At 36.4% G+C, this 22512-nt stretch overlaps 1 protein-coding gene across 6 annotated transcripts in view; it reads left to right on the forward strand.

Moving 5' to 3' along the window:
* Esrp1 (epithelial splicing regulatory protein 1) overlaps nucleotides 1-22512 on the forward strand; it is a 59788-nt gene that overhangs the window by 24576 nt on the left and 12700 nt on the right. For 4 of the 6 annotated variants that reach the window (XM_015485967.2, XM_015485969.2, XM_048782815.1 and 1 more), the window contains exons 10-13: nucleotides 702-1003; nucleotides 3300-3518; nucleotides 5679-5877; nucleotides 8671-8839. In XM_015485967.2, coding sequence (XP_015341453.1) covers nucleotides 702-1003; nucleotides 3300-3518; nucleotides 5679-5877; nucleotides 8671-8839 — 889 coding nt within the window. Of the gene's footprint in view, nucleotides 1-701; nucleotides 1004-3299; nucleotides 3519-5678; nucleotides 5878-8670; nucleotides 8840-16084; nucleotides 16718-22512 lie in introns of those variants that run through there. The other 2 variants (XM_048782816.1, XM_015485968.2) reach the window with 2 other exon arrangements.

The following is a 22512-nucleotide window of genomic DNA, read 5'->3' on the forward strand; positions in this document are numbered from 1 at the left end:
TATATTTTAGGTGTAGATGGGACACAACACAATACCTTTATTTTTTATGTGGTGTTGAGGATCGAACCTGGGTCCTGCCCGTGCTAGGGGAGCGCTCTACCACTGAGCCACAATCCCAGCCCTAAAAATTCTCATTAAGGGAAAGCATTACTAGTTGTATGGATTTGAAGGGTGTGCATTTGAGTATTTGTTACAAGGCACTGCTGACACAGGGCACTGCTGTACAAGATTCTCTAGTCCGAGTGGAACACTGACTAGCTGTACCAAATATATTCTCTTTACTCAAATATGTTTGAAACTTTCTTAATAAGAAGTAACCAGGAGCCAGACATTGTGGTGCATGCCTATAATCCTAGTGACTGTGGAGTCTGAGGCAGGAGGATCATGAATTCAAAGCCAGCCTCAGCAAAAGCAAGGAGCTAAGCAACTCAGTGAGACCCTGTCTCTAAATGAAGTACAAAATAGGGCTGGGGATGTGGCTCAGTGGTCAAGTGCCCCTGAGTTCAATCCCCACTTAAAAAAAAAAAAAAATGGGGAGGGAGAGAATTCTGATTCTTAGCATATGTCATTATGATGAATTCAGAGAAGCGTTGAGTCTTTGTGATGAATTTGACAATTCCAGTAATCACACCACTTTAAATTTGATGAAGTTGATATTTCAACTGTTTTCCCCCATGCTTTCTAATATTTGTTTTCCCCAGGTACATCCAATGAGGTAGCTCAGTTTCTTTCCAAGGAAAATCAAGTCATTGTCCGCATGCGGGGGCTCCCTTTCACAGCCACAGCTGAAGAAGTGGTGACCTTCTTTGGACAGCATTGCCCCATCACTGGAGGGAAGGAAGGCATCCTCTTTGTTACCTACCCAGATGGCAGGCCAACAGGGGATGCTTTTGTCCTCTTTGCTTGTGAGGAATATGCACAGAATGCGTTGAGGAAGCATAAGGACTTGTTGGGTAAAAGATACATTGAACTCTTCAGGAGCACAGCAGCCGAAGTGCAGCAGGTTGGTCTTTAAGAGTATGCTGGGACCTCTCTATCTTTGGAAACAACCTAATATTACTCTTTGTGGATACAGAAAATATCAGTTATTGAAATAGCCTCATTCCATAACCAAAAGAGAGCCACTGTTTTCTTGCTGTCACACAGAAAACATAATATTTTGTATTTTATTTTTTTTTTGTATTTTAAAACTACACGTCTTGAAAACTTTCCGTGTTTAAAGATTTTCTTCTTTAATATATCTCATTTTGGTGCACATTTTATTTAGAAATTCCTCTTATATATTTTGGTTGCTTTCTTTTTCTATGAAACATAAACATGCTTGTAAAAATTTCTACAAATTTCTGATTTGTTTCTTTATAACTAGATACAAGTTGTGAGCTTTTAAGATTTTTAATGTCTTGCCAAGTATATTTCCCAAAAGACTTGGTTGGTTTTATTTCCTACTGGTGACCTTCTGTCTTTAAAATTGTTCAGAATTCAGAGTTTTTTTTTTGTTATTGTTATTTCCAGTTCTAGGAATTTAACCCAGGGGTACTTTACCACTGAGCGATATACCACCAGCCCTTTTTAAGATTTTTATTTTGAGACAGAGTCTCACTAAATTTCTGAGACTGTCTCAAACTTGCAATCCTCCTGCATCAGCCTCCTGTGTAGCTGAGATCACAGGTAGGCACCACCACAATCCATAGCTACATTAGTTTTTGTGTGTATGTGTGTGGTGCTAGGCATCAAACCCAGGGCCTCTCACATGGCTAGCAAACGCTCTACCACTGAGCCACATTCACAGCCCCACTGCATTTATTTTCAATTTTTGTCCTAATGCTTGTGCTGTGTCTGGATTGTCTATATAATTTTTAAGTCTTCCTTTCTCTTTTTCATGCCATTTCTTTGTGCTGTTTGTCTTTGATTTTATCACCTCTTACCCAGCAATTTAATGGGCATGAGTGCGAAAATTAGTGCACCTTCTGGGGAGGAGTTCATTGATTCTTTTTTATATTCAGTTTATGGATGTTCAAGGCTTTCCTGTTTGTTTCCTAGAAAGCCTCAGGATGCCACAAATGACATTTGCATGAGGACCTGCCTCCTAGTATTAGAATAGTAGTGGGCATATTCTAGGACAAAAATGGACAAGGACTTCGTAATCAAGTTTTGCCTTAGAGCAATTCTTCAAAGTATCTAACCTATCATAATCCATATCAATGGGCTGGGGATGTGGCTCAAGTGGTAGCACGCTCACCTGGCATGCATGCGGCCCGGGTTCGATCCTCAGCACCACATACAAATAAAGATGTTGTGTCTGCAGAAAACTAATAAATAAATAAATAAATAAATAAATAAAACATGTATAATATTTAAAAAAATTAAAAAAAAAAGTAATCCATATCAAGATAGCTTGATTCCAAGAATATAAAATATACTCAAGATCTTCTTTCCTGATACCAGCTCAAATTTACATGGAAACTAAATTACTCTTTATCTTTAGGGTCACCAAATGATTTTCTCAGTTTTTCATTATCTAACTGTTCTGTCTTGTGCTCTTATGTAACATATTTTAATGTCATTAAATATCATATTTTAATTTATTAAATATATTTTAATTTATTTAATATCATAATTTAATATTATATCTTAATATCATTTACAGTCATTATTTGGCCTGTGATTCCTTTACTAGGTCATTCTCTTTTATCCTTTACTAGGTCATTCTCTTTTATTTCTTGGGTTTGTTGGAGTATAAAGATAATATTAAGGGGAACACTATTTACTTAGTGAAATGAAATTCAATAAATTGCCACAACAGTCCATATTTAGCAATATGTCCAAATTTTTATAAAAGAAACAGACTTTAAGGACACTTGTCCTAAGGTAGGTGGTGATATATCTGTTTAGGTGAATATATCCTTAATTATAAGCATGTTGTGTTGTGTGTGGTGTATGTCTTATGTAGTTGACAGAAGTGGGTATCATGCTTTCCCATCTGAAATGCATAAATCCCTTTCTTCATTGGTGCTTCTCCAACTTTAATGTACTTATGAATCATCTGAGGATCTTGTTAAAATGCAGATTCAAATTCCCTGGGTCTAGAATGGAGCTGAGACTGTATTTCTTGCATGTGTGTGCGTGTACTTGTGCACACACTGGGGATTGAACCCAGTGTTCTAATCATGCATGCTACCATTGGGCCACACTCCCAGCTCCCAGACTCTGTTTCTGATAGGCTTTCTAGTGATGTTGGTGCTGGTTTACAGATGGCATGGAAATAACAAAACTCTAAATCACTTTTGTTTTGAGTACAGGTGCTGAATCGGTTCTCCTCGGCCCCCCTCATTCCACTTCCAACCCCTCCCATTATTCCAGTACTACCTCAGCAATTTGTGCCCGCTACAAATGTTAGAGACTGTGTACGTCTTCGAGGTCTTCCCTATGTGGCCACAATAGAGGACATCTTGGACTTCCTGGGGGAGTTCTCCACAGATATTCGTACACATGGGGTTCACATGGTGTTGAATCACCAGGTAAGAGAGTTGCTTATTGGATATCTTCTTTAATCTTTCTGTTTCTCAAAAGCTCTCCTCTAATAAAAGAGCATAGGTATTCTTAAGTGTTACACTGAGTCTGGATTTAACTGAATCTTTGGAATGTATTCTAGAAAGAATGCTGTTTTTCGTATAATTCCTATTCAACTCTGATTCCTTCATCACATAAATGCATCCAATTACCAGTAACGTGGTGGGAGCCAAATATATTTTCAGTGTATACATTTTCCTGTTGCAGGTACTGAATTCTGCAACTGCTAGTTTGAGATGAAAGCAATCATAGATAACATGTACTATAGATAACAAGCATGCTATGTTCCAGTGTCCATATGCTGTTTAGAAATCATTTCATATTTTGCTTCATATACATGTTAGACATAAAATCATATTCAGTAGAGTGCAAACTCGATGAGGACTCATGTGCATGCCATCTCGATGTATTTTTCAGTACATGGGTGTAAAGTATTTTTGAGTTTGTTACTTGATTTCTGGTTAAATAAAATTAATCATATTATTTGCAGCATTTTGTGCTGTCTTAAGCAGGACAAAGTTCTAAATACTCACAAGCAAAGTAGTTTAAACCTGACAACTCTTTATTAAAAGAAAACTGTATTAGTATTTGAAAGCTAGATGTTCTCTAAACATTAAGGGTTTTATATAGGTTTATATTGGAGACATTAATCATTTTCTAACTACTAATCCCCTACTTTTTACTTGGAGGTTTGGTGATTTTCATAACTGTAATCTGTCTTTTCACTGGAAAGTACATACTACTTGATACAAGGAATCAAAAAATCCTGAGCCCTGACTTAGAATGAATATGTGCTGGTATAGAAAACTAACTCTTAAGCTATTACTATTAAGCCATATAATATTTTATCTGACAATCCCCTAGCATGCTTTACCCATAAGAGAACTTTTGAATAAAATTTCTCAAAAGACAGCATCACAAGGGAATTATTTCTTTTTGAGTCATTGTTTCTATCTAGGGTCCATTCCTTTCTGATTGACAACAGTAGACAGATTTTCCTCTCATTGACCCCCATGACCTATTGTGACTACACTGGAGAAAAATGTTGCTTTGATGATACAGTCTCTTAGTTGCCTTAAGGATGTTAGGTTTCCATCTTGGGCTGGGTTTGTTGCTAATTTCCCTGGTATGGTAACTTGCATGGTAATAATTTTGACTAAATACTCCCTAAGAGACTAAGAGAAAACTATAAAGTAAGAAAGCAGTTTTATAAGATGGTTGTATCTTTTTTTTTTTTTTTAACCCCCATAAAATGTTTGGGCTAAATAAAGCTAAGAGATTCTAGGTCTGTGGAAAAGAAATCTGTCTACAGACCTTAATTTTTTGGAAGTACTGGGGATTGAACCTAGGACCTCTACATGCTATACAAGTGCTCTTTCACTTAACTACATCCCCAGCCCAATTATGAGTTTGTTTTAAATAGGGAAATTTAGCAAGCTATTACTAATAAGGAATGTCTCTGAACACCTACCTGTTTGAGCAAGGTTAAAATGGAGGTCTTAAGTGAAGAGGAAAGAGAAGGGTTCGAAGGCAGGGCCTGATGGTGCATCTCTACCCTTGAAACTCCTAGTTCCTTACCCACAAGCCGCGTTCCACTATAAGCTTCAAGGATGAGGGAAAAGTGAAAGGATTGTAGCAGGTCACTGATGAACTAAAACTGAGAGCCAAAAGAAAACATTGGTTTGTTCAGTTTCCTGTAGGAGGATGCATAAAGCTGTGATAGATACTGGTTCTCTTACTAGCTTTTCTCAATCAAATGAGATTTAATCGGATTTTTAAGAAGGGAAAAAAAAATCCAGTATCCAATCCTGTATTTTGAAACTGCAGTCACAAGGAGATGCTTTCAAAACTCTGTAAATCTGATACTAACTTAACAGAAACCAAAAAGGATCACTTTCAGCTCTGAGCTCTCAAAACCGTTTCTTCAAGGTTTTGTGGGCATCCTGGTGATTAGGTGATGAAATGCAAGTCAGATTGAGTGGAGCACACTGTCACCCAGATTTTGTGGCTCACATGTCTGTACTATTGCATGTTTTATAAGCAACCATTTACTTCCTTGTTGAAGGAGACAGTCTCCTTTTGTTTTTATTCTTCCCCCACACACTCAGGGCCGCCCATCAGGAGACGCCTTTATCCAGATGAAGTCTGCAGACAGAGCATTTATGGCTGCGCAGAAGTGTCATAAAAAAACCATGAAGGACAGATATGTTGAAGTCTTTCAGTGTTCAGCTGAGGAGATGAACTTTGTGTTAATGGGGGGCACTTTAAATCGAAATGGCTTATCCCCGCCGCCATGTAAGTTACCATGTAAGTTTTTCTTGGGTCTTGGCGCTATTCTACGCTATATGCTGGTAGGTGCTTAAGCTGCTTTCATAACTTTCTGTGCCCCTGGTTCTTTCTGAGGCAGGCAAGGTGGTTTCATAAGGCTATCCCATCTGAAATCAGTAGTATCTGGTAATCATTTAAGACCTTGGTTGTGGACACCCATAATTAGAGATGCTACAAAATACCTCCTTTCAAATTATATTCTTGCTTTTCCAGTGATAAGCACTTGATTTCTGAAGCTTAGTGTGCTCCAGATAAGCACTGACTCTGGGAGGCAACCTGGCTATGTAGATATTTTAATACGCATTTAAAGGTAAAATATAAGTATGACTGGATTCTTTTTCTTTTCTTTCTTTTGTTTTTTTTTTAATACACTAAACTTTAAGAAGGGTAATTTGATGCTTATTTTGCATTTTTAACTTTAAGCATCAAATGTATTTTGAAAATGATAACCTGGAGAGCTTTCCTATTATTGTCCAGGATATCTGGAATGAGCAAGTTAGTTTAAAAAAAAAAAAAAAAACATATATATGTGTATATATATACACACTAACACACATATAAATGCGTTAATGAATTAGCCAAAGTTTCCATTGGATCACAGGATCAGTGCTTAATTAACAAGTCATGCTCTTGCTCATTGGCAACTGGGTGCAAGCCATCTGGAATCCTATTTGAGAGGAATAAGCCCTGAAATTTAGGGAACAAGTTCTTAGTCAATGGCTAAGGAATATGTCAAAACTTGAGTCATTTTATGCAGTTTTCACCTCTAAGTAGACATACCTTCGTAGGCATGTTGGGTATGTTTAAAGAACATAGTGCTTAGAATACCATTCAAAGATAACTGAGAAATAAACTGAATTCATGTGTTTGATTCCAGTAAATTTGAGCAGTTTTAGGAGTTTCGCTTTACTTTGTACTAAATAGGAATCTATATCAATTAATCTGTTTGATAAAGTATTATTTGTAGAACACTCAGTGGGGCTTAATCCTTTTTTTCCCTTTGGAATTCCTAAATGCTAATATTCTGTTTACCTGCGGCTTGCTGTTGGTGAAGAGTTGATCTTTAAATGAATAAAGTTTTGAAAATTTATGTTTGAGTCAAGAAAATCGCTTAAAGTAATCTTAGTTGTGTGTCTTCTATCAATTACCAAAAATGTCTGTAGCTTTTATGACATCCTTCTGTGACAGTCTGTCAGAAGTGAGATAAGGGAATTTCCCTACTGTTTATAGCTCAGGGTATTCTGCTGTGATATCCTTTTACTTTGGTCTTGTCTTGGTGAAAAACTATTTATTACAGACTTATACATTATTTCCTCCCTTTTTTCCCCTAAGAATGGAAGAACATAGTTTAGGTGAATGCCTAATTATAAAGCAACCATAAAACTTACAGAAATTGCATGATTTTATCTTAAAGACTAATGCAGTTAACATTTTTTACTAAAGAGTTTCTTGGTAAAGAAATGTTGCAAAAGTCTCACTGATACCTTAGAATTCAGCACTTACTTTGTTAAGAAGGAACACTTCAAGGTCAATTTCATTTATGTAATCTGCACATACACACCTGATTCTCTTTTCAAAATACCATGCTTTCATTTGAGGAACGTTCAAATCTTAGCAGCCTATTCTCTGGTTGTCAAAAATTCTACCTTTTTTTTTGTTTTGTTTTGAAGCAGAACAGACCCAATACCATATGTTTTGTCTTATTGTTCAGAGGCATTGCTTGATAGTTTTGAAAGCAGAATATGAGCACAAACTACATAATTTTTTATAATAGGCACCTTGATTTGCAATCTTGGTCTTTTTGTGGTCTCTTTAAGTTTTTAGGTGTCTAACATTTGATACAGTTTTTGATGAGGATTAAAGAGGCACCTGTAAGTTGAATGTGAGATCAACATGTTGGTCTTTGGTGTATGTACCCATGTTCAACTGGTTGTCTTACTCCATAGAATTATAGAAACTCATATGAACAACAGACAATTGGAAATCATCTTAGAGATTTTCATGTGAAAAAGTTACTCTTTGGGCCTCTGCTACTTGCAAAATTTGGGGGTTCTAGATATGAAACTTAAATCAGGGACCCCAACTTCAGTCTGCTTCATAGTTCTCTCTTGTGTTCCATGCAGATGGTCTGGCTAGTTGTGCTCATCTCATTATGTGGAAGCTAGCAGCCAGCTACCCTAACTTGAGAGGGTTTCTGAGTGAGAAGAAGGATAACCCAAAAATAAAGGAATTTGTGTCCCATCCCCTCCCCCCTTAAGCACCCATGGCACTGGGGATTGATCCCAGGGTTCAAGAATGCTTGAACCTCTTCACTATCACATGTGTTGAACCTCTTCACTATCTTCTCAGCTCCCAGGCCCATTTTCTGTTAAACCTGAGGCAGCTCTCCTCAGGGATGTTTCCCAGGTTGGGTTTATTTGTTTGGGTTTTGTCCTCTTTCTTTCTTTCTTTTTTAACAGCTAATATAGATTAGCTTCAAAGTCCACCTTCTGGGTTCCCTTTGGGGAGAACAACACAGAGGTGATCTACTCTCTTAAGGTTAGTTCACTGTGGCACAGTGTGTGCTTTGGCATAATATGTGGTGAAGAGGGTTTTTCATAATAACCTTTTTCATTTCATGCTGTGCTGAAGGATAGATAACATCTATAGCCTCAAAAAGGAAATCGCTTGGGAAGATGTGAAGAACCTTTTTCAGTTAAAAGTATAGATGCTATAGTGGCTCCATGGCTTTAGTACAGACATGTCTCAAAGACTCTCTCTTTGCTTATTTAGGCCTGTCTCCTCCTTCCTACACATTCCCAGCTCCTGCAGCAGTTATTCCCACCGAAGCTGCCATTTATCAGCCCTCTGTGCTTTTGAATCCACGAGCCCTGCAGCCCTCCACAGCGTACTACCCAGCGGGCACGCAGCTCTTCATGAACTACACAGCCTACTATCCCAGGTAAGGCTCTGAAGGAAGTAGAAATGAGGGACAGAAACAAAGGACTCCTTTGATAGCCAGTGTTGAGCTCACAAAAGAATATTGTCTGCCACATTGAAGGTTAACATGGCAGGCCACAGCTTTGGGTCATATCTCTGACCAAGAAGGTTGTTTCAAGACAAACTGAAAGAAGTTTATTTTTTTTAACCATATTGGATAGCATAATCTTTTAGGTTACCTATGTATTACAACTTCCCTTTTTCACTCCTCCTATTATAGGGCTGTGAGTAGCACTAATAATCTTTGCAATAAGGTGACAATATGGGAATGAATCATAAAATAGAAAAATCTTTAATGGGAACAATTATGTTTTTTAATTGATACATTATAATTATACATAATGTAGGGAATCCTTGTTACATATTCATACATGAGGGCCGGGGATATAGCTCAGTTGGTAGAGTGCTTGCCTCAAAAGGCCTTCGGTTCAATCCCCAGCACCACCAAAAATAAAAAATAAAAATAAAAAGCATATTCATATATGAACCTGGTATTACAACATAATTTGGCCAATATTGGGAACAGTTGTACTTTTAAGTAGCATAAACTGAACGTCAACCCACAATACATGAAAATTGTTGCTTTAAATTTTCCCAGAGTCTGATTCTTTTCCCCTTAAATCTTTATTATAAACAAATCCAGAATTAAAGTACTCAATATTTTCTTAGGGTTAGTATATTTATATTTTAAGTATTTTATTCTTTTCACTGGCATTAAATTTTGGGGAGGTAACATGGCATAATGGAAAGGAAATTTTCAGTCTGGAAGTTGGGACATCTGAGTTTCATACCTTCTAACTGGGGAAAGTCACTTCACATTTATGGATCTTATAAAATAATGGGGTTGGCTAAGCTTTTGGAGTCCCTTTCAGGACTTTGCTTGTGATTCTAACTTGGTTATGTAAGGAATGACCTCTCATTCTTTCAAATTATTTTTCAAAAAAGAAAAAAAAAAGGTAAAAAATATCTATTTGGTCAGTGACATTTTTATTGATGTAAAATTTTAGTTTGTCATAAACAATATTCAAAATTTTTAAAAAGCCATTTATATCAAGATTTTCTTTCTTTCTTTCTAAGCTAGTTAGACTGAATGTTTCAAGTACATGTATGAATTTGTAAGTGAGGTTTTGAATAAATGGCCTGGAACAAATCCACTGATCCCTGTAGTTGCATTTATTTTCCTTCTTCCTCCAGTATAGTGTTTTTTAGTTGGGAGCAAAAACTTTAGGGCTACCTAATAGTCCCCTTTAGTTACATTCGTTTATTTTATGAGAAGTTTTTCAAACATCAGTAGTATTGAAAATATTTGTTCTACTGGTGAAGAATAGGAAGAAAGTTGTGATAGTTGTCGTCTGGTTGCATTGAAAAGGTTCAGAAGCATGAGTAACTGTTCATGGTTGAGTTCTGAGCCAGGCATCTGGCCCAACATCAATCTCTCACCTTCTCTGGACCCTTGAGATAATTACTTAATGCTAGTGGGCCCTGGCTATGAGGAACATCTTTGTCTACCTTTCTTATATCATCAGAGTGTCAGGGGTGGAATGCATTGTGCCTCTGAGTGCGTTGTGCCGTTCTTGTGCATACAATGCATTTGCAGAGTGTACAGTCCCATCACTGACTCACTATCTGGGCCTTGTCACAAGGAGGAAACTGGTAATAATGAGACCATGAGTCTGGAAGCCCCAAAGGCAGGAGGAAATGACATTTATGGCTTAATCACTTCTGTAGTTTTGGGCTCCTTCCTGTAGATTATTTTTCAGCTAGTAGTTTTAAAGATTATAATGTGCCCGTTAAGTCTGAGAATGTAGAGGCACAATGAGTGAAAGACCATTTCATATACCTGCATGTGCACTTTTAAGTACTGCACTGTCCACATTCCTTTTTTGTCATTGTTTTCGGGGAATGGGAGGGAGTGTGCTGAGGATTGAACTCCGTGGTACTCAACCACTGAGCCACATCCCCAGCCCTATTTTGTATTTTATTTAGAGACAGGGTCTCACTGAGTTGCTTAGTGCCTTGCTATTGCTGAGGCTGGCTTTGAACTCGAGATCCTCCTATCTCAGCCTCCCAAGCTGCTGGGATAACAGGCATATGCCACCTCGCGTGACTTGTCATTGTTTTTAAAACTTGTTATTATATCTACCCTAGGGAAAGAGGGTATAATTGTTTGTTTTAATTCTTTCTAGATTTACATGACCGTAGAGTGTGTTTTGACATATTATACATACATGGAATATATAACTTATCCTAATTAGGATCCCGTTCTTGTGGTTGTACATGATGTGGAGTCTCACTGGTTGTGTATTCCTCTATGAACATAGTAAAGTTATGCCTGATTCATTCTGTCTTTCCCATTTCCATCCTCTCCCTTTCCTTCATTCTTTTTTGTCTAATCCAATAAACCTCTCTGTATCTCATTCTTATAACTTTTTATAACCTCCCCAAAGTAAAAATACCTCAGAATTTAAGTTTATTTTTAGATATCCAAACTTTATTCCTCTGTGAACCAAAGCTCATATTTATCTTTAAATACATATATTTCTGTAGAAATGGAATTTTTGAATTGAAGGTCATGTGTGTTTAAGCTAACACTTACCAGTAACTCTTAATATGTTTTACTATTTTAACTTATGTTTCCCCAATTCTATTGAAATTATCTGCACAAATATATGAAATTAAATAAGCATGAGGTCTATATGCTCTTAGTTATATTATAAAAATCTGGCAAAAAAATTTTTAAAGATATTTTGCAATGCTTGGGATCAAAAATGCCAACCAAGCACTCTACTCCTGAGCTACAGCCCAGCCTGGAGTAATTTAAGAAGCAAATTCCAAAAACAAAATATTTAATTGTTTTGGCATAACAACAACATTTTTTAATCTGATGTGGCAGTAGGGCTATTTGAGGCTTTTGAAAAACTTCGTAAATTTTCAAGTGTATTTATGCCTATTCTTTGATAGGTAGGAACCTTTTGAGAGGAACCTAGGTTTGAAAAAAAAAACAAAACAGGATATTAATCAACAGCTCTGGGGCTACAGGTGCTTGCCTACCATATGCAAGGCCCTGGGTTCTATTCCCAGCACAATAAATAAATAGGCAACAGAAGTCATTTATCTGGATACTGGGGATTGAACCCAGGACCTGGTGCTTGACTCCAGCCTTAGCTACAAACCTAGCCCCTACACTAAAATTTTAAATTCTCACCCTTTTGTGGGGGTTTGGTGCTACTGACATTGAATCCAGGGGCACTTAGCCACTGAGCCACATTCCCAGCCCTTTTTAAATTTTTTTTTAAATTTTGAGACACTGTCTAACTAAGTTGCTAAGGCTGGCCTTTAACTTGCAATCCTCCTGCCTGTCTTCCAAGTCACTGGTATTATAGATGTGCACCCCACAATTTTTTAATAAAATATGTCAATTTAAAGTCAGATTAATTCAGTATGATGTGCTCACAATAACGAATATGTTCACTTAAGTGATCATTACTTTAAAATATAAAAATGCTAATGTATTTTGCAGGTTTGAAAAAGTGGTTATTTTAAAATGATTTTTAATTATTTGAGCTGTGTAACTTTTAGTTTAAATGAGTAAACTCTGAGCATTTTCTACATGCACTGTATTGGAAGTATCACAGTTAATAAAAATTTGGACTCTGGTGTAAAGTGGCTGGCAGAATTTGCACCTGTGCAAAGTCAGTGACATAAGGACTCCTACAGCCTGAGGTGGAGGGGCTTTGTCTCTATTTTGTCTCTTCTAACTTGTTGTGTTCAAAATTTGGAAGATAAGCTCAGTAGTGACATTGCTCTGAGATATAGTACCTTGAGTTACTTGAGGAATATTTAAGGAAAAGATATGATACAAAGAATGCTTTTCATCTATTTTTAAATAAATTAGCAGTCTGAATGTGTGACTGTTACAACAGCATCTTGAAGAGCAAATGAAATTACTACACATGTGACTCAAGTGGTTTTCTCCTTTCCCTTGGAGAAGAAGGTTTCAGTTCCCAAGTGACCATGGCTTAGCCAAGATTCAGAAGAATTAGAGAGGGCATCCATTGATGGCCACCCTGCTTGTCACTCCAGATGAGATAGATAATAGCCCAACTTTTCTCTCCCATCACACCAAGTCCTACCTTTTATTCTGACCTATCATTTTTCTTAGAAAAGAATATTGTTTTCATCAATGCTGTAGCACAGGTGAGAAACACTGCTTCTTCAAACATGAATTACTATAAATGTCTTGCATGTGACTGTTGCCTGGTCTTTTGTAGTACACTGTAAATAATGACAAGTAATATCATCTTGAGTCGGCAAAGGGAGCAAGCAAACTTTGACTTTTTTTCCCCATGAATGATGCTTTGCTCACATGTTTATGTGAACAACTTACTATGGGGGAAAATATTTTCTTAGGATAAACATTTCTTATAAAATCAGCTTATTTTTACATAAGCAATGAATATGTATAGTTAATAATACTGATGCATTTTATGGTCTTTGGTTTATAACACTTTATTGTATTCTATTTTGAAATTTTTTACAAATAAATGGGGAAAAAATCAAGCATCTGAAAGATGCCTTTATTTTGTATTTTGAATCCTTATCTTGTTTATGATTTTTTTTTTTTTTGAGGTATTAAGGATTGAACCTAGGATTACATATATAAGCAAGCACTCAAGCGACTTAGCTACATCCTCAGCCCCACCATTTTTTTTTTTGAGTACATGAATCTTGATAAGTTGTTAAGTCTGGGCTTCAACTTGTAATCCTCTTGCCTCAGCCTCCCAAGTCACTGGTTGGGATTTCAGGCATACACCACTGCACCTGGCATTATTTTCTAGTACTTTGTCTATTTCTTTTCCTATCTGCCTTTTAGTTTTTCTGGTGCTAGGGATTGAACCCACTGCTCATGCATGTTAAGCATAGTTTTACCATTGAGATCCCCAAGGTCCTATAAATTTGATCAATTAATTGATTCATTGGTGCTGGGGGTTGAACCTATAGGCACTCTACCACTGAGCTACATCCCTAGTTCTTTATTTTATTTTATTTTTAAGTTGTAGATGAACATACAGTATCTTCTTCTTCTTCTTCTTTTTTTTTTTTTTTTAATGTGGTGCTGAGGATCAAACCCAGTGCCACACACATTTGAGGCAAGTGCTTTACCATTGAGCTACAGCCCCAGCCCCTCAGTTCTTTTATTTTGTAAGAGTGTCAACTCTGTTACTGAGGTTGGCCTTGAACTTTCAACCCTCCTGCTTAAGCCTCCCAAGTTGCTGAGATATAGGTGTGTACCATCATGCCAGGCACTATGTTGTCTTTTAAACCATCTCTCTATTTCACCAAAATAAAAATGTCCTCAATTAGAAAACATTTTTTTTTCATTTGAGTTCAAAATAATCAGTAAGCTACCTGGAAACAGCCAATGTTAACCAATAAACTGGAAAAGGGTTGCTTCTAGAGATAGGTTCTGATTTGTTGGAAGAAAATGGTAAGGGTGTGATTATCTTAACTTTTGTGAATGTGCTTCTCTGAAAATTGTCATCTTCTATACTTTGCCCAGGAACATAAATTTCCTTGGATCAGCTGAGCACATGGTATATACCTATAGACTCAGCTGCTCTGGAAGCTGAGGTAGGAGTATCACTTGAGCCTAGGAGTTGCAGACTAACCTGGACAGCTTAGATCCTGACTCAAAAAATAAACAAAAAAGGTCCATGGAATACAGTGTTCTTTTATTGTTTCTTAAATTTTTCATCAACATAATACTTTCAGAGTTACTCTCCTGCCCCTCAAACCTCTAAGGATCACTTGGGTTATCATTTTGTACTTTTCATTGAGCAACAGGACTTATTATAATTTGTAGTACAGGAACCCATTTTCAAATAACAAATTGCTGGAGCAATCTTTAAGTAGACAGATTTGTATTTACAACACAATATGATGATAACTAGTATGTGGTTTATTTTATTTTTTATAGGTTGAATGTAATTGGAATAAATTTATTACTTACCTGACTTTTTCTGTGGTACATAAATTCATAAGTTGGGTTCAATAGTTTTTTGGTTTTTTGGAGGATTCTTTTTTTTTGTTCCAAAATGGTTTTCTGGGATTTTTTTTTTTTTAAACCAGGGATTGAACTTGGGGGCACTCAACCACTGAGCCACATCCCCAGTCCTATTTTGTATTTTATTTAAAGACAGGGTCTCACTGAGTTGCTTAGCACCTCCCCATTGCTGAGGCTGGCTTTGAACTCGTGATCCTCCTGTCTCAGCCTCCCAAGCTGCAGGGCTCATAGGTGTATGCCACCACACCTGGCTCCAAAATATTTTTTTATGTTTGTTGGTTACTTAGACTTTTTCCAAGCAGTATGTGCACATGCCTGAGGAAGCTTATAGATCCTATCAGGAGAACTTACAGAAATCCAGGATTCACATGTAGTAGTGAGTACAGAGAACTTCACTATTAAATTTATGGAGAGTGTTGAAAATTTAACTTCTTTGAGGATTTTTTTTTTTTTTTTGAGAGAGAATTTTTTAAATATTTTTCTTCTTTAGTTTTTGATGGACACAACATCTTTATTTTTATTTTTATGTGATGCTGAGGATCAAACTCAGTGCCCTGCGCATGCCAGGCGAGCACGCCACCGCTTGAGCCACATCCCCAGCCCCAATATCTATTTTTTATGTGGTGTTGAGGATCGAACCCAGTGCCTCATGCATAGTAGTCGAGCGCTCTACCTCTGAGCCCCAGCCCCTTGAGTTTTTATTTTAGATGAAACTTAGTGGGAGATCTCCACATGAATATTGACTCCAGGTTTACACTAGCAAGGATCGAAACAGTGTTTCTCCACTAATTTTCCAAATATGCAACCTGTAATACTAGCATGTTTATAAATGTTAGTGAAAAGGTCCATGCAGTAAGTTAGCAAAGCAGTGGGAATCAGCTTGCTTTCTGCAGGACTTCACAAGAGCATTCCATATTAGTAGAGTATCGTCAGTCATTCAGAGGGGATAACACAATTCTCTCATTTTCTCTTAAACTGTTTCTCTAACAAGAAAGGTAATGCTTGCATCTTCTTGTCTCTAGGGAAATACAGCAAGTCTCAAATTCTTAATATTGTCATACTATGACTACTTTTAGTTTGGGAAGTCTCCTGATAGCATTCATTAGTGTTAGTGAAGTCATCTTTTTTTTTTTTTTTTTTCAGGGAAATGGAATTTTTTTTCTACATTGTGTTTCAAAAAGTTTTTACCTAAATATGCAGAGGAACATTAAGGACTGCCGTGGAGGAAGTCTTAGACAAGCTCATAATATTCACTCATGTGTTTCATTCAGCAGTTTCTTAACATGCACTCAGTGTACCTTACCAAAGGAACCTTGGCAGTGGTTCCAGGTAATCCATGTCTTTACAGCCATGATGTTCTCACAGGTTTCTGAATGTAAACATGTGGAAAAGCCCCTCTTGTATTGTTTTCATTTTGGCTTCAACTCATCTCCCAGGCCACTGGTCCTTTGTCTGTTCAGGCAACCCCAGGTGGGGTTTCTCCCTCAGTTCAAGCACAGTCTCTTTGTTCACTTACTTGATGTGGTACAGTCTCTCTAGTACTCAGCCACCTTTGAACTCAGTGTTTTGTTGAATTCATTTTGGCTCTGTTTTGTTCCTTTTTAGTGATGATAATTTGTGAACTTCTATAGCTTTTGAGTAGACATAACTTTATTGGCACCTTTCATAGGTGAGACATTAATATTCTGGCACTGAAGAATCATTAACTTAAAAGTACAATGAAGGTTGCTAGCACAGTGGCTTACACCTGTAATCCCAGCTACTGAAGAGGATGAGGCATGAGGATCACAATTTCAAGTCTAGCCTGAACAACTTAAACAGTCTTTTTTTTTTTTAGTTGTTGGTAGACATTTATTTATTTATTTAATATATGGTGCTGAGAATCGAACCCAATGCCTCATGCGTGCCAGGCAAGTGCGCTACCGCTGAACCACTAGGCGCTTAAAAAAATAATAAAAATGAGGGCTGGAGCTGTGGTCAATGGCAGAGCACTTGCCTAGCCTGCATGAGGCACTGAGTTCCATCCCTACCACATAAAAATAAACAAATAAAATAAAGGTATTGTGTCCATCTACAACTAAATAATAATAATAATAATAATAATAATAATAATAATAATAATAAATGTGCCAGGCGCAGTGCCGCGCACTTGTAATCTCAGCAACTAGAGAAGCTGAGGCAGGACGATTGCAAGTTTGAAGCTAGCCTCAGTAACTTAGTGAGCCCTTAAGCAACTCAGTGAGAACCTGTCTCTAAATAAAATACAAAATGGGGCTGGGGATGTAGTTTAGGGGCCAAGTGCCCCTGGGTTCAATCCCCAGTTCTTCTTCTTCTTCTTCATCCTCCTCCTCATCATCATCTTAAATGGCAGAAGATGTAGTTCTGTTCTGGAGGTCAATCTCCAGTACTAAGCAGAGGGGTAAAATGGAGATAAGAACCTACAATAATGACTAATAATTGAACATAAAGATTAGATTGTGTTACTGATAGTCTTATTTTATTTTATTTTTTTTAAATGTATTTTTTTTTTTTTTAAGAGAGGAGAGAGAGAGAGAGATGGGGAGAGAGAGAGAGAATTTTTTAATATTTATTTCTTTTTTAGTTATTGGCGGACACAACATCTTTGTTTGTATGTGGTGCTGAGGATCGAACCCCGGCCGCACGCATGCCAGGCGAGCTCGCTACCACTTGAGCCACATCCCCAGCCCCTGATAGTCTTATTTTAATGAAGTAATTTATGTTCTTAAGAAAATTTTGTGTTTGAATTGTTTTTCTACTGCCTAATTTTATAACAGCTTTTATTGAGATAATTTGATAAGTTTGACCTTTTATTGTGTGGGAATGAACCCAGGGCTCCACACATTATAGGTAGCCCTCTAACACTGAGTCATACATCCCCAGTACAAAAATCAATTAATTTTTAATGTTTATTGGTTTATAGTATACTTGTTGAGTGTGCCGATAATTTTAGAATAATTTTACAATCTAACTTTTAGATAACTAACAGTCTGATTTTAGAATATTCTATCATCCCACTAAGAATCTTGTGCCCATGAGGAAATCTCACTTGCTGGGCTGGGATTATAAGTGCTGGGAATTGAACCCAGGTCCTTGCATGTGCCAGGCAAGCACTCTGCCACTAAGCCATGTCTCCCACTCCTAAATAATATTCTGGTGATGAGTTTATTCCATGTTCAGTTTATGCATTCATCATTTGGTGACATTTGGAATTGTTTATGCCTTTTGGCTGTTAATACAGAAAGCAACTGTGAATGTGCATATTCAAGTTTCTCTGTGAACAAATGTTTCTGGTTTTCTTTCGTACATAGATAGGTTTGGTGGCCCATTTGTTAACTCCATTTAACTTTTAGAAAGTGCCAAATTCTTTTTCCAACTGACATCATCATTTTACATTGCTACCTGCAAGGTATTCGAAGTCTAATTTCTTTTCATCCTTCCTTTTCTTATTTTATTTTGGTCATTTTCATAGATGCAGAATTATTGTTTTGATTTTTGTTTTCTTAAATGACTTGATTTTTAGCATCTTTTTATATGCTTATTAACCATTTAAAGATCATCTTTGGAGAATTGTTCAAATTCTTTGCATGTTTTAAAACCAGATATATTTTTTAAAGATGTTTATTTTTTGGAATTAGGAATTGAGTCCAGGGTACCGAGCTCCATCACCAGTCCTTTATTTGTTTGTTTTTGTTTTTTGAGTTAGAGTTTCACTAAGTTGCTCATGCTGGCCTCAAACTTGTGATCCTCCTGTTTCAATTGCCTGAATCACTTGGATTTTTAGGCGTATACCATCACATTTGACAGGAGTTTTTTTGATTGCAAAATTTCTTCATATTTTAAATATGAAATGCTGTAAGATATGATCTACAAATATTTTCTCTCAGTTTGTAAGTTGTCTTTTCATTTTATTATTGGTGTCTTTTATAACATAAATTTTGGGGCTGAGGATATAGCTTAGTGGTAGAACACTTACCTAGCAGAAGCAAGACCCTAGGTTCAATCCCAGTTCTGAAAATAATAATAATAATAAGTTTAATAAAGATTATTTCTGCCTGTCTCACTTTTGGTGTCATATCTAACTTTGTGCCACAAAAATTTACTACTATATTTTCTTGGAAGTGTTTCTTATATTTAGCTCTATAATTCAATTTAATTTTTTTTTTTTTTGGTCAGTAAATTCACTCTTTTATCTGTGGATACTTCATTGTTCCAGCACCATTTATTGAACTGAACTTTGTTGTTTTGTTTTTCTTTGGTGCCAGAAATCAAACCCAGGACCTAGTGCTTAGCACATTCTAAGTACTCTCCCTACCATTGATGTACAAGCCCAGCCTAAGTACCACTTACTAAAAAGAGTATTCTTCTCACATGAAATTGCATTTGAATACTTGTCAAAAATAACTGACCATTGAGTGCTGTGGCACACACATTATAGGATTACATGCCTGTAATCCCAGTGGCTTGGGAGGCTGAAGCAGGATGATCACCTCAGCAAAACTGAAGTGCTAAACAACTCAGTGAGACCCTGTCTCTAAATAAAATACAAAAAATAGGGCTGGAGATGTGGCTTAGTGGTTGAGTGCTCCTTAGTTCAATAGCCAGTACATAACCCCCATCCCTACCCCCCACCAATCAATTGACCAAGAGTGTAAGGGTTTCTGTTTTCTCAATTCTGTTCCATTGATATATATGCCTATCTTCACACTAATACCACAACGTCTTGATTGTTGTAGCTTTGTAGTAAGATTTGAGTTTGGGAAATGTTTAGTCTTACTTTTGGTCTTTTTCAAGAGAGTTTTCTATTCTGTTTTTTAAATAGATATATTTTAGCTTTGTTCAGCCTTATCAAAATTTTCAAAATAAAAAAGCCAGTTGCAAATTTTTTTCTTTTTGATTTTTCCTATGTATGTGCATGTGTGTGTGATGCTACTGGGAATCAAACTCAGAGCTTCATGCATGGTATGTAAGCCCTCCAGCTAGTTATAATTTTGATAATTACAGCATGAATCTGTAGACCACTTTGGAAGGTGTGGCCATTTTAACAATACTGTTTTCTATTCATGAACATGAACTTTTTTAGTTGTAGATGGACATAATACCTTTATAAAGTGATACTTTGTGAATTTAGATGTACAAATTTTGCACTTTTAAGCTTTTTTTCCAGGTATGTTGTTATTGTTGTTGCTATTGTAAATGGACTTATTTTCTTAGTTTTTCTTGTTGTAGTGTATGGAAATGCAATTGACCTATATTTTGTATTGATCTTGTATTTTGTTAACTTACTGAAAGGGTTTATTTTAGTAGCATTTTAGTAAATTCCTTTCGATTTCCTATATGCAAGTTTGTATTCTATAAATTACTCATTTTTGCTTACCAGTAATTCACCAAAAAAAAAAAAAAAAAAAACCTTGGAGTTTAGGATTTAAGTTGCTCAAAAATTTTTGATCCCTATCAGGCAGATATATTGCATACTTGATTTTCTTTATGATTCCTTGTATATAGCAGCTAATATTTATTGTGAAAAATAAATGTAGGAATTCAAGTTGTATTTACGCTTCATCAGTATGTGCTACTTTAGAAGCTAAATAATTGTCCTTTATAAGCTTAAGTCTCTGGTTGTATAAGTTTTATCTTTTTTTTTTTTTTGATTCTTTTTTTTTATTATTAGTTTTGTTTTTAATCTTGAGTGTATTCTGAGGGTACTAGAGACCCTAAGCTTATAGATCTGTAGGCAAAGGTAATAGAATAAGCCAGGACAGTGCCATAAAAATTAATGAATTAGAGCCAGGCATGGAGGCATATACCTGTAATCCCAGTGACTCGGGATGCTGAGGTAGGAAGATCACAAGCCCAAAGCCAGTCTCAGCAACTTAGCAAGTAACTCGGCAAGACCCTGTATCTAAATAAAATATAAAGAAGAGCTGGGTATGTGGCTCAGTGGTTAAGCACCTCTGGGTTCAATCCCCATTACCAAAAGAAAAAAAAGAAGAAAAGAAAAAAAGAAATAGTATGCTGAGGAAATGAACAGATTTTCATATCTTACATGGAAAATTCCGAGTAACTAGTAATGAAATACATGTAGAGCAAATAAGATCTTTGAATGGTAATGGTTGTATAGAAGAATAATGTTGAAGTAGAAGTTGAGAAATCTAGTTGGTTCTTCTAGTTTGGCAAAGAGCTAATTGGTTGTGTTCAGTTAGGAAATTATTTAACTTTTTTTTTTTTTTCTTTTTCCCTTGGCACTGGGTATTGAACCAAGAAACTTAACCATGTTAGGCAAGTGCTCTAACACTGAACCATGACTTCATTTCTATTTCTACCTCTGTAAAAAGAGAGGAGGTATGGCTGATGATAGCCAATCCTATGCCAACCCAAAATTCAACATTCCCTCTGTCTCAAGCCTCTTGGGTATACATTCGTTAACTTGGAATCTCTAACAGTAATTATCAACCTTGGTTTCCGTAGGGATTGCTTGAACTGCTTTACATTAATGCCTTGTTTTGCTTCTCTTCAGTTTATAATTCTTAATTTGGTTGGGCAGGCTCTTAGGTATAAAAATCTCCTTAAGTGATTCTAATTTACAAATAAAATTGAGGGCCACTGCCTCAGAGACTTAAAAGTTCAGAACAGTTTTGATGTCAGGTAATATTTTTGAGTTTCCATTATTTTACAAATGATGAAATAGACATAGTAATGAGTAGGAAGAGGATGATGGCATGGTATTTTATGGAGTAATTTGATAGGTTAAATCATTGTATCTGAAGAACAATTCTGTGAAACTACAAAGATGGTAACCATTCCCGTTTAGCAGACAGGAAAGTTGAATTTAGAAAAGTTGAGCTGCTCTAGGTTACTGTGCTTGTATGAGGAGTGTTGGTTTAGAGACACATTCATATTAACTCATCTGTTCAAATTATGTAAGATAGATACTCGAAAAGATTTTTATTGCCTCCCATTTTGTGTTTGTCTTTGAAATGGGATAATACCTAGTTAGGAAGAGGAATAGGAGATAATCTAAAGTTGGGAGTCTATATTATTCTTTAAGCCTATGACTTGTAGGCGAAAAAGGTCCCTAATTGAAATTACAGTTATCTGGCCACCAGTTGTGATAGAAAGCAGATAGAGTGGGGGGCAGTGTAAAGTTAATTGTGAGAGTAGCATAGTGATTGCTGGGGTTGCCACATGAAGTTAGGTGTTCACTTGGCTTGTGCTCCTTAGAGGTAACTGCTGCAGGTAATACCAGGAGGACCCATTAATCAATATTGTCTTATTAATGGTGACTATTTTAGTTTGTTATGTATCCCTTCCAACTCCTCCCAACTCTTATTTTAAAAAATCCTGTTGAAATAAATAACTAATAGATGCTATCCTCCTTTGCTTTGCTGTATTATTGTTTTGCTGCATATTTGCTTGTGTATATATAGGTAGAACAGTCTATTCTTTGGAGCAATCATTTTGGATACTTTTCTCTGGTTATGGTTCCTTTTAGTCCTTTGTAGTCATGCCTTAGTATTCCTGATAACTAGCCAGTTAATCATCAGTGAGCTGGG

This window comes from Marmota marmota, unplaced genomic scaffold (genome assembly GCF_001458135.2).
Source record: "Marmota marmota marmota unplaced genomic scaffold, marMar, whole genome shotgun sequence".
NCBI classification, from domain to species: domain Eukaryota; kingdom Metazoa; phylum Chordata; class Mammalia; order Rodentia; family Sciuridae; genus Marmota; species Marmota marmota.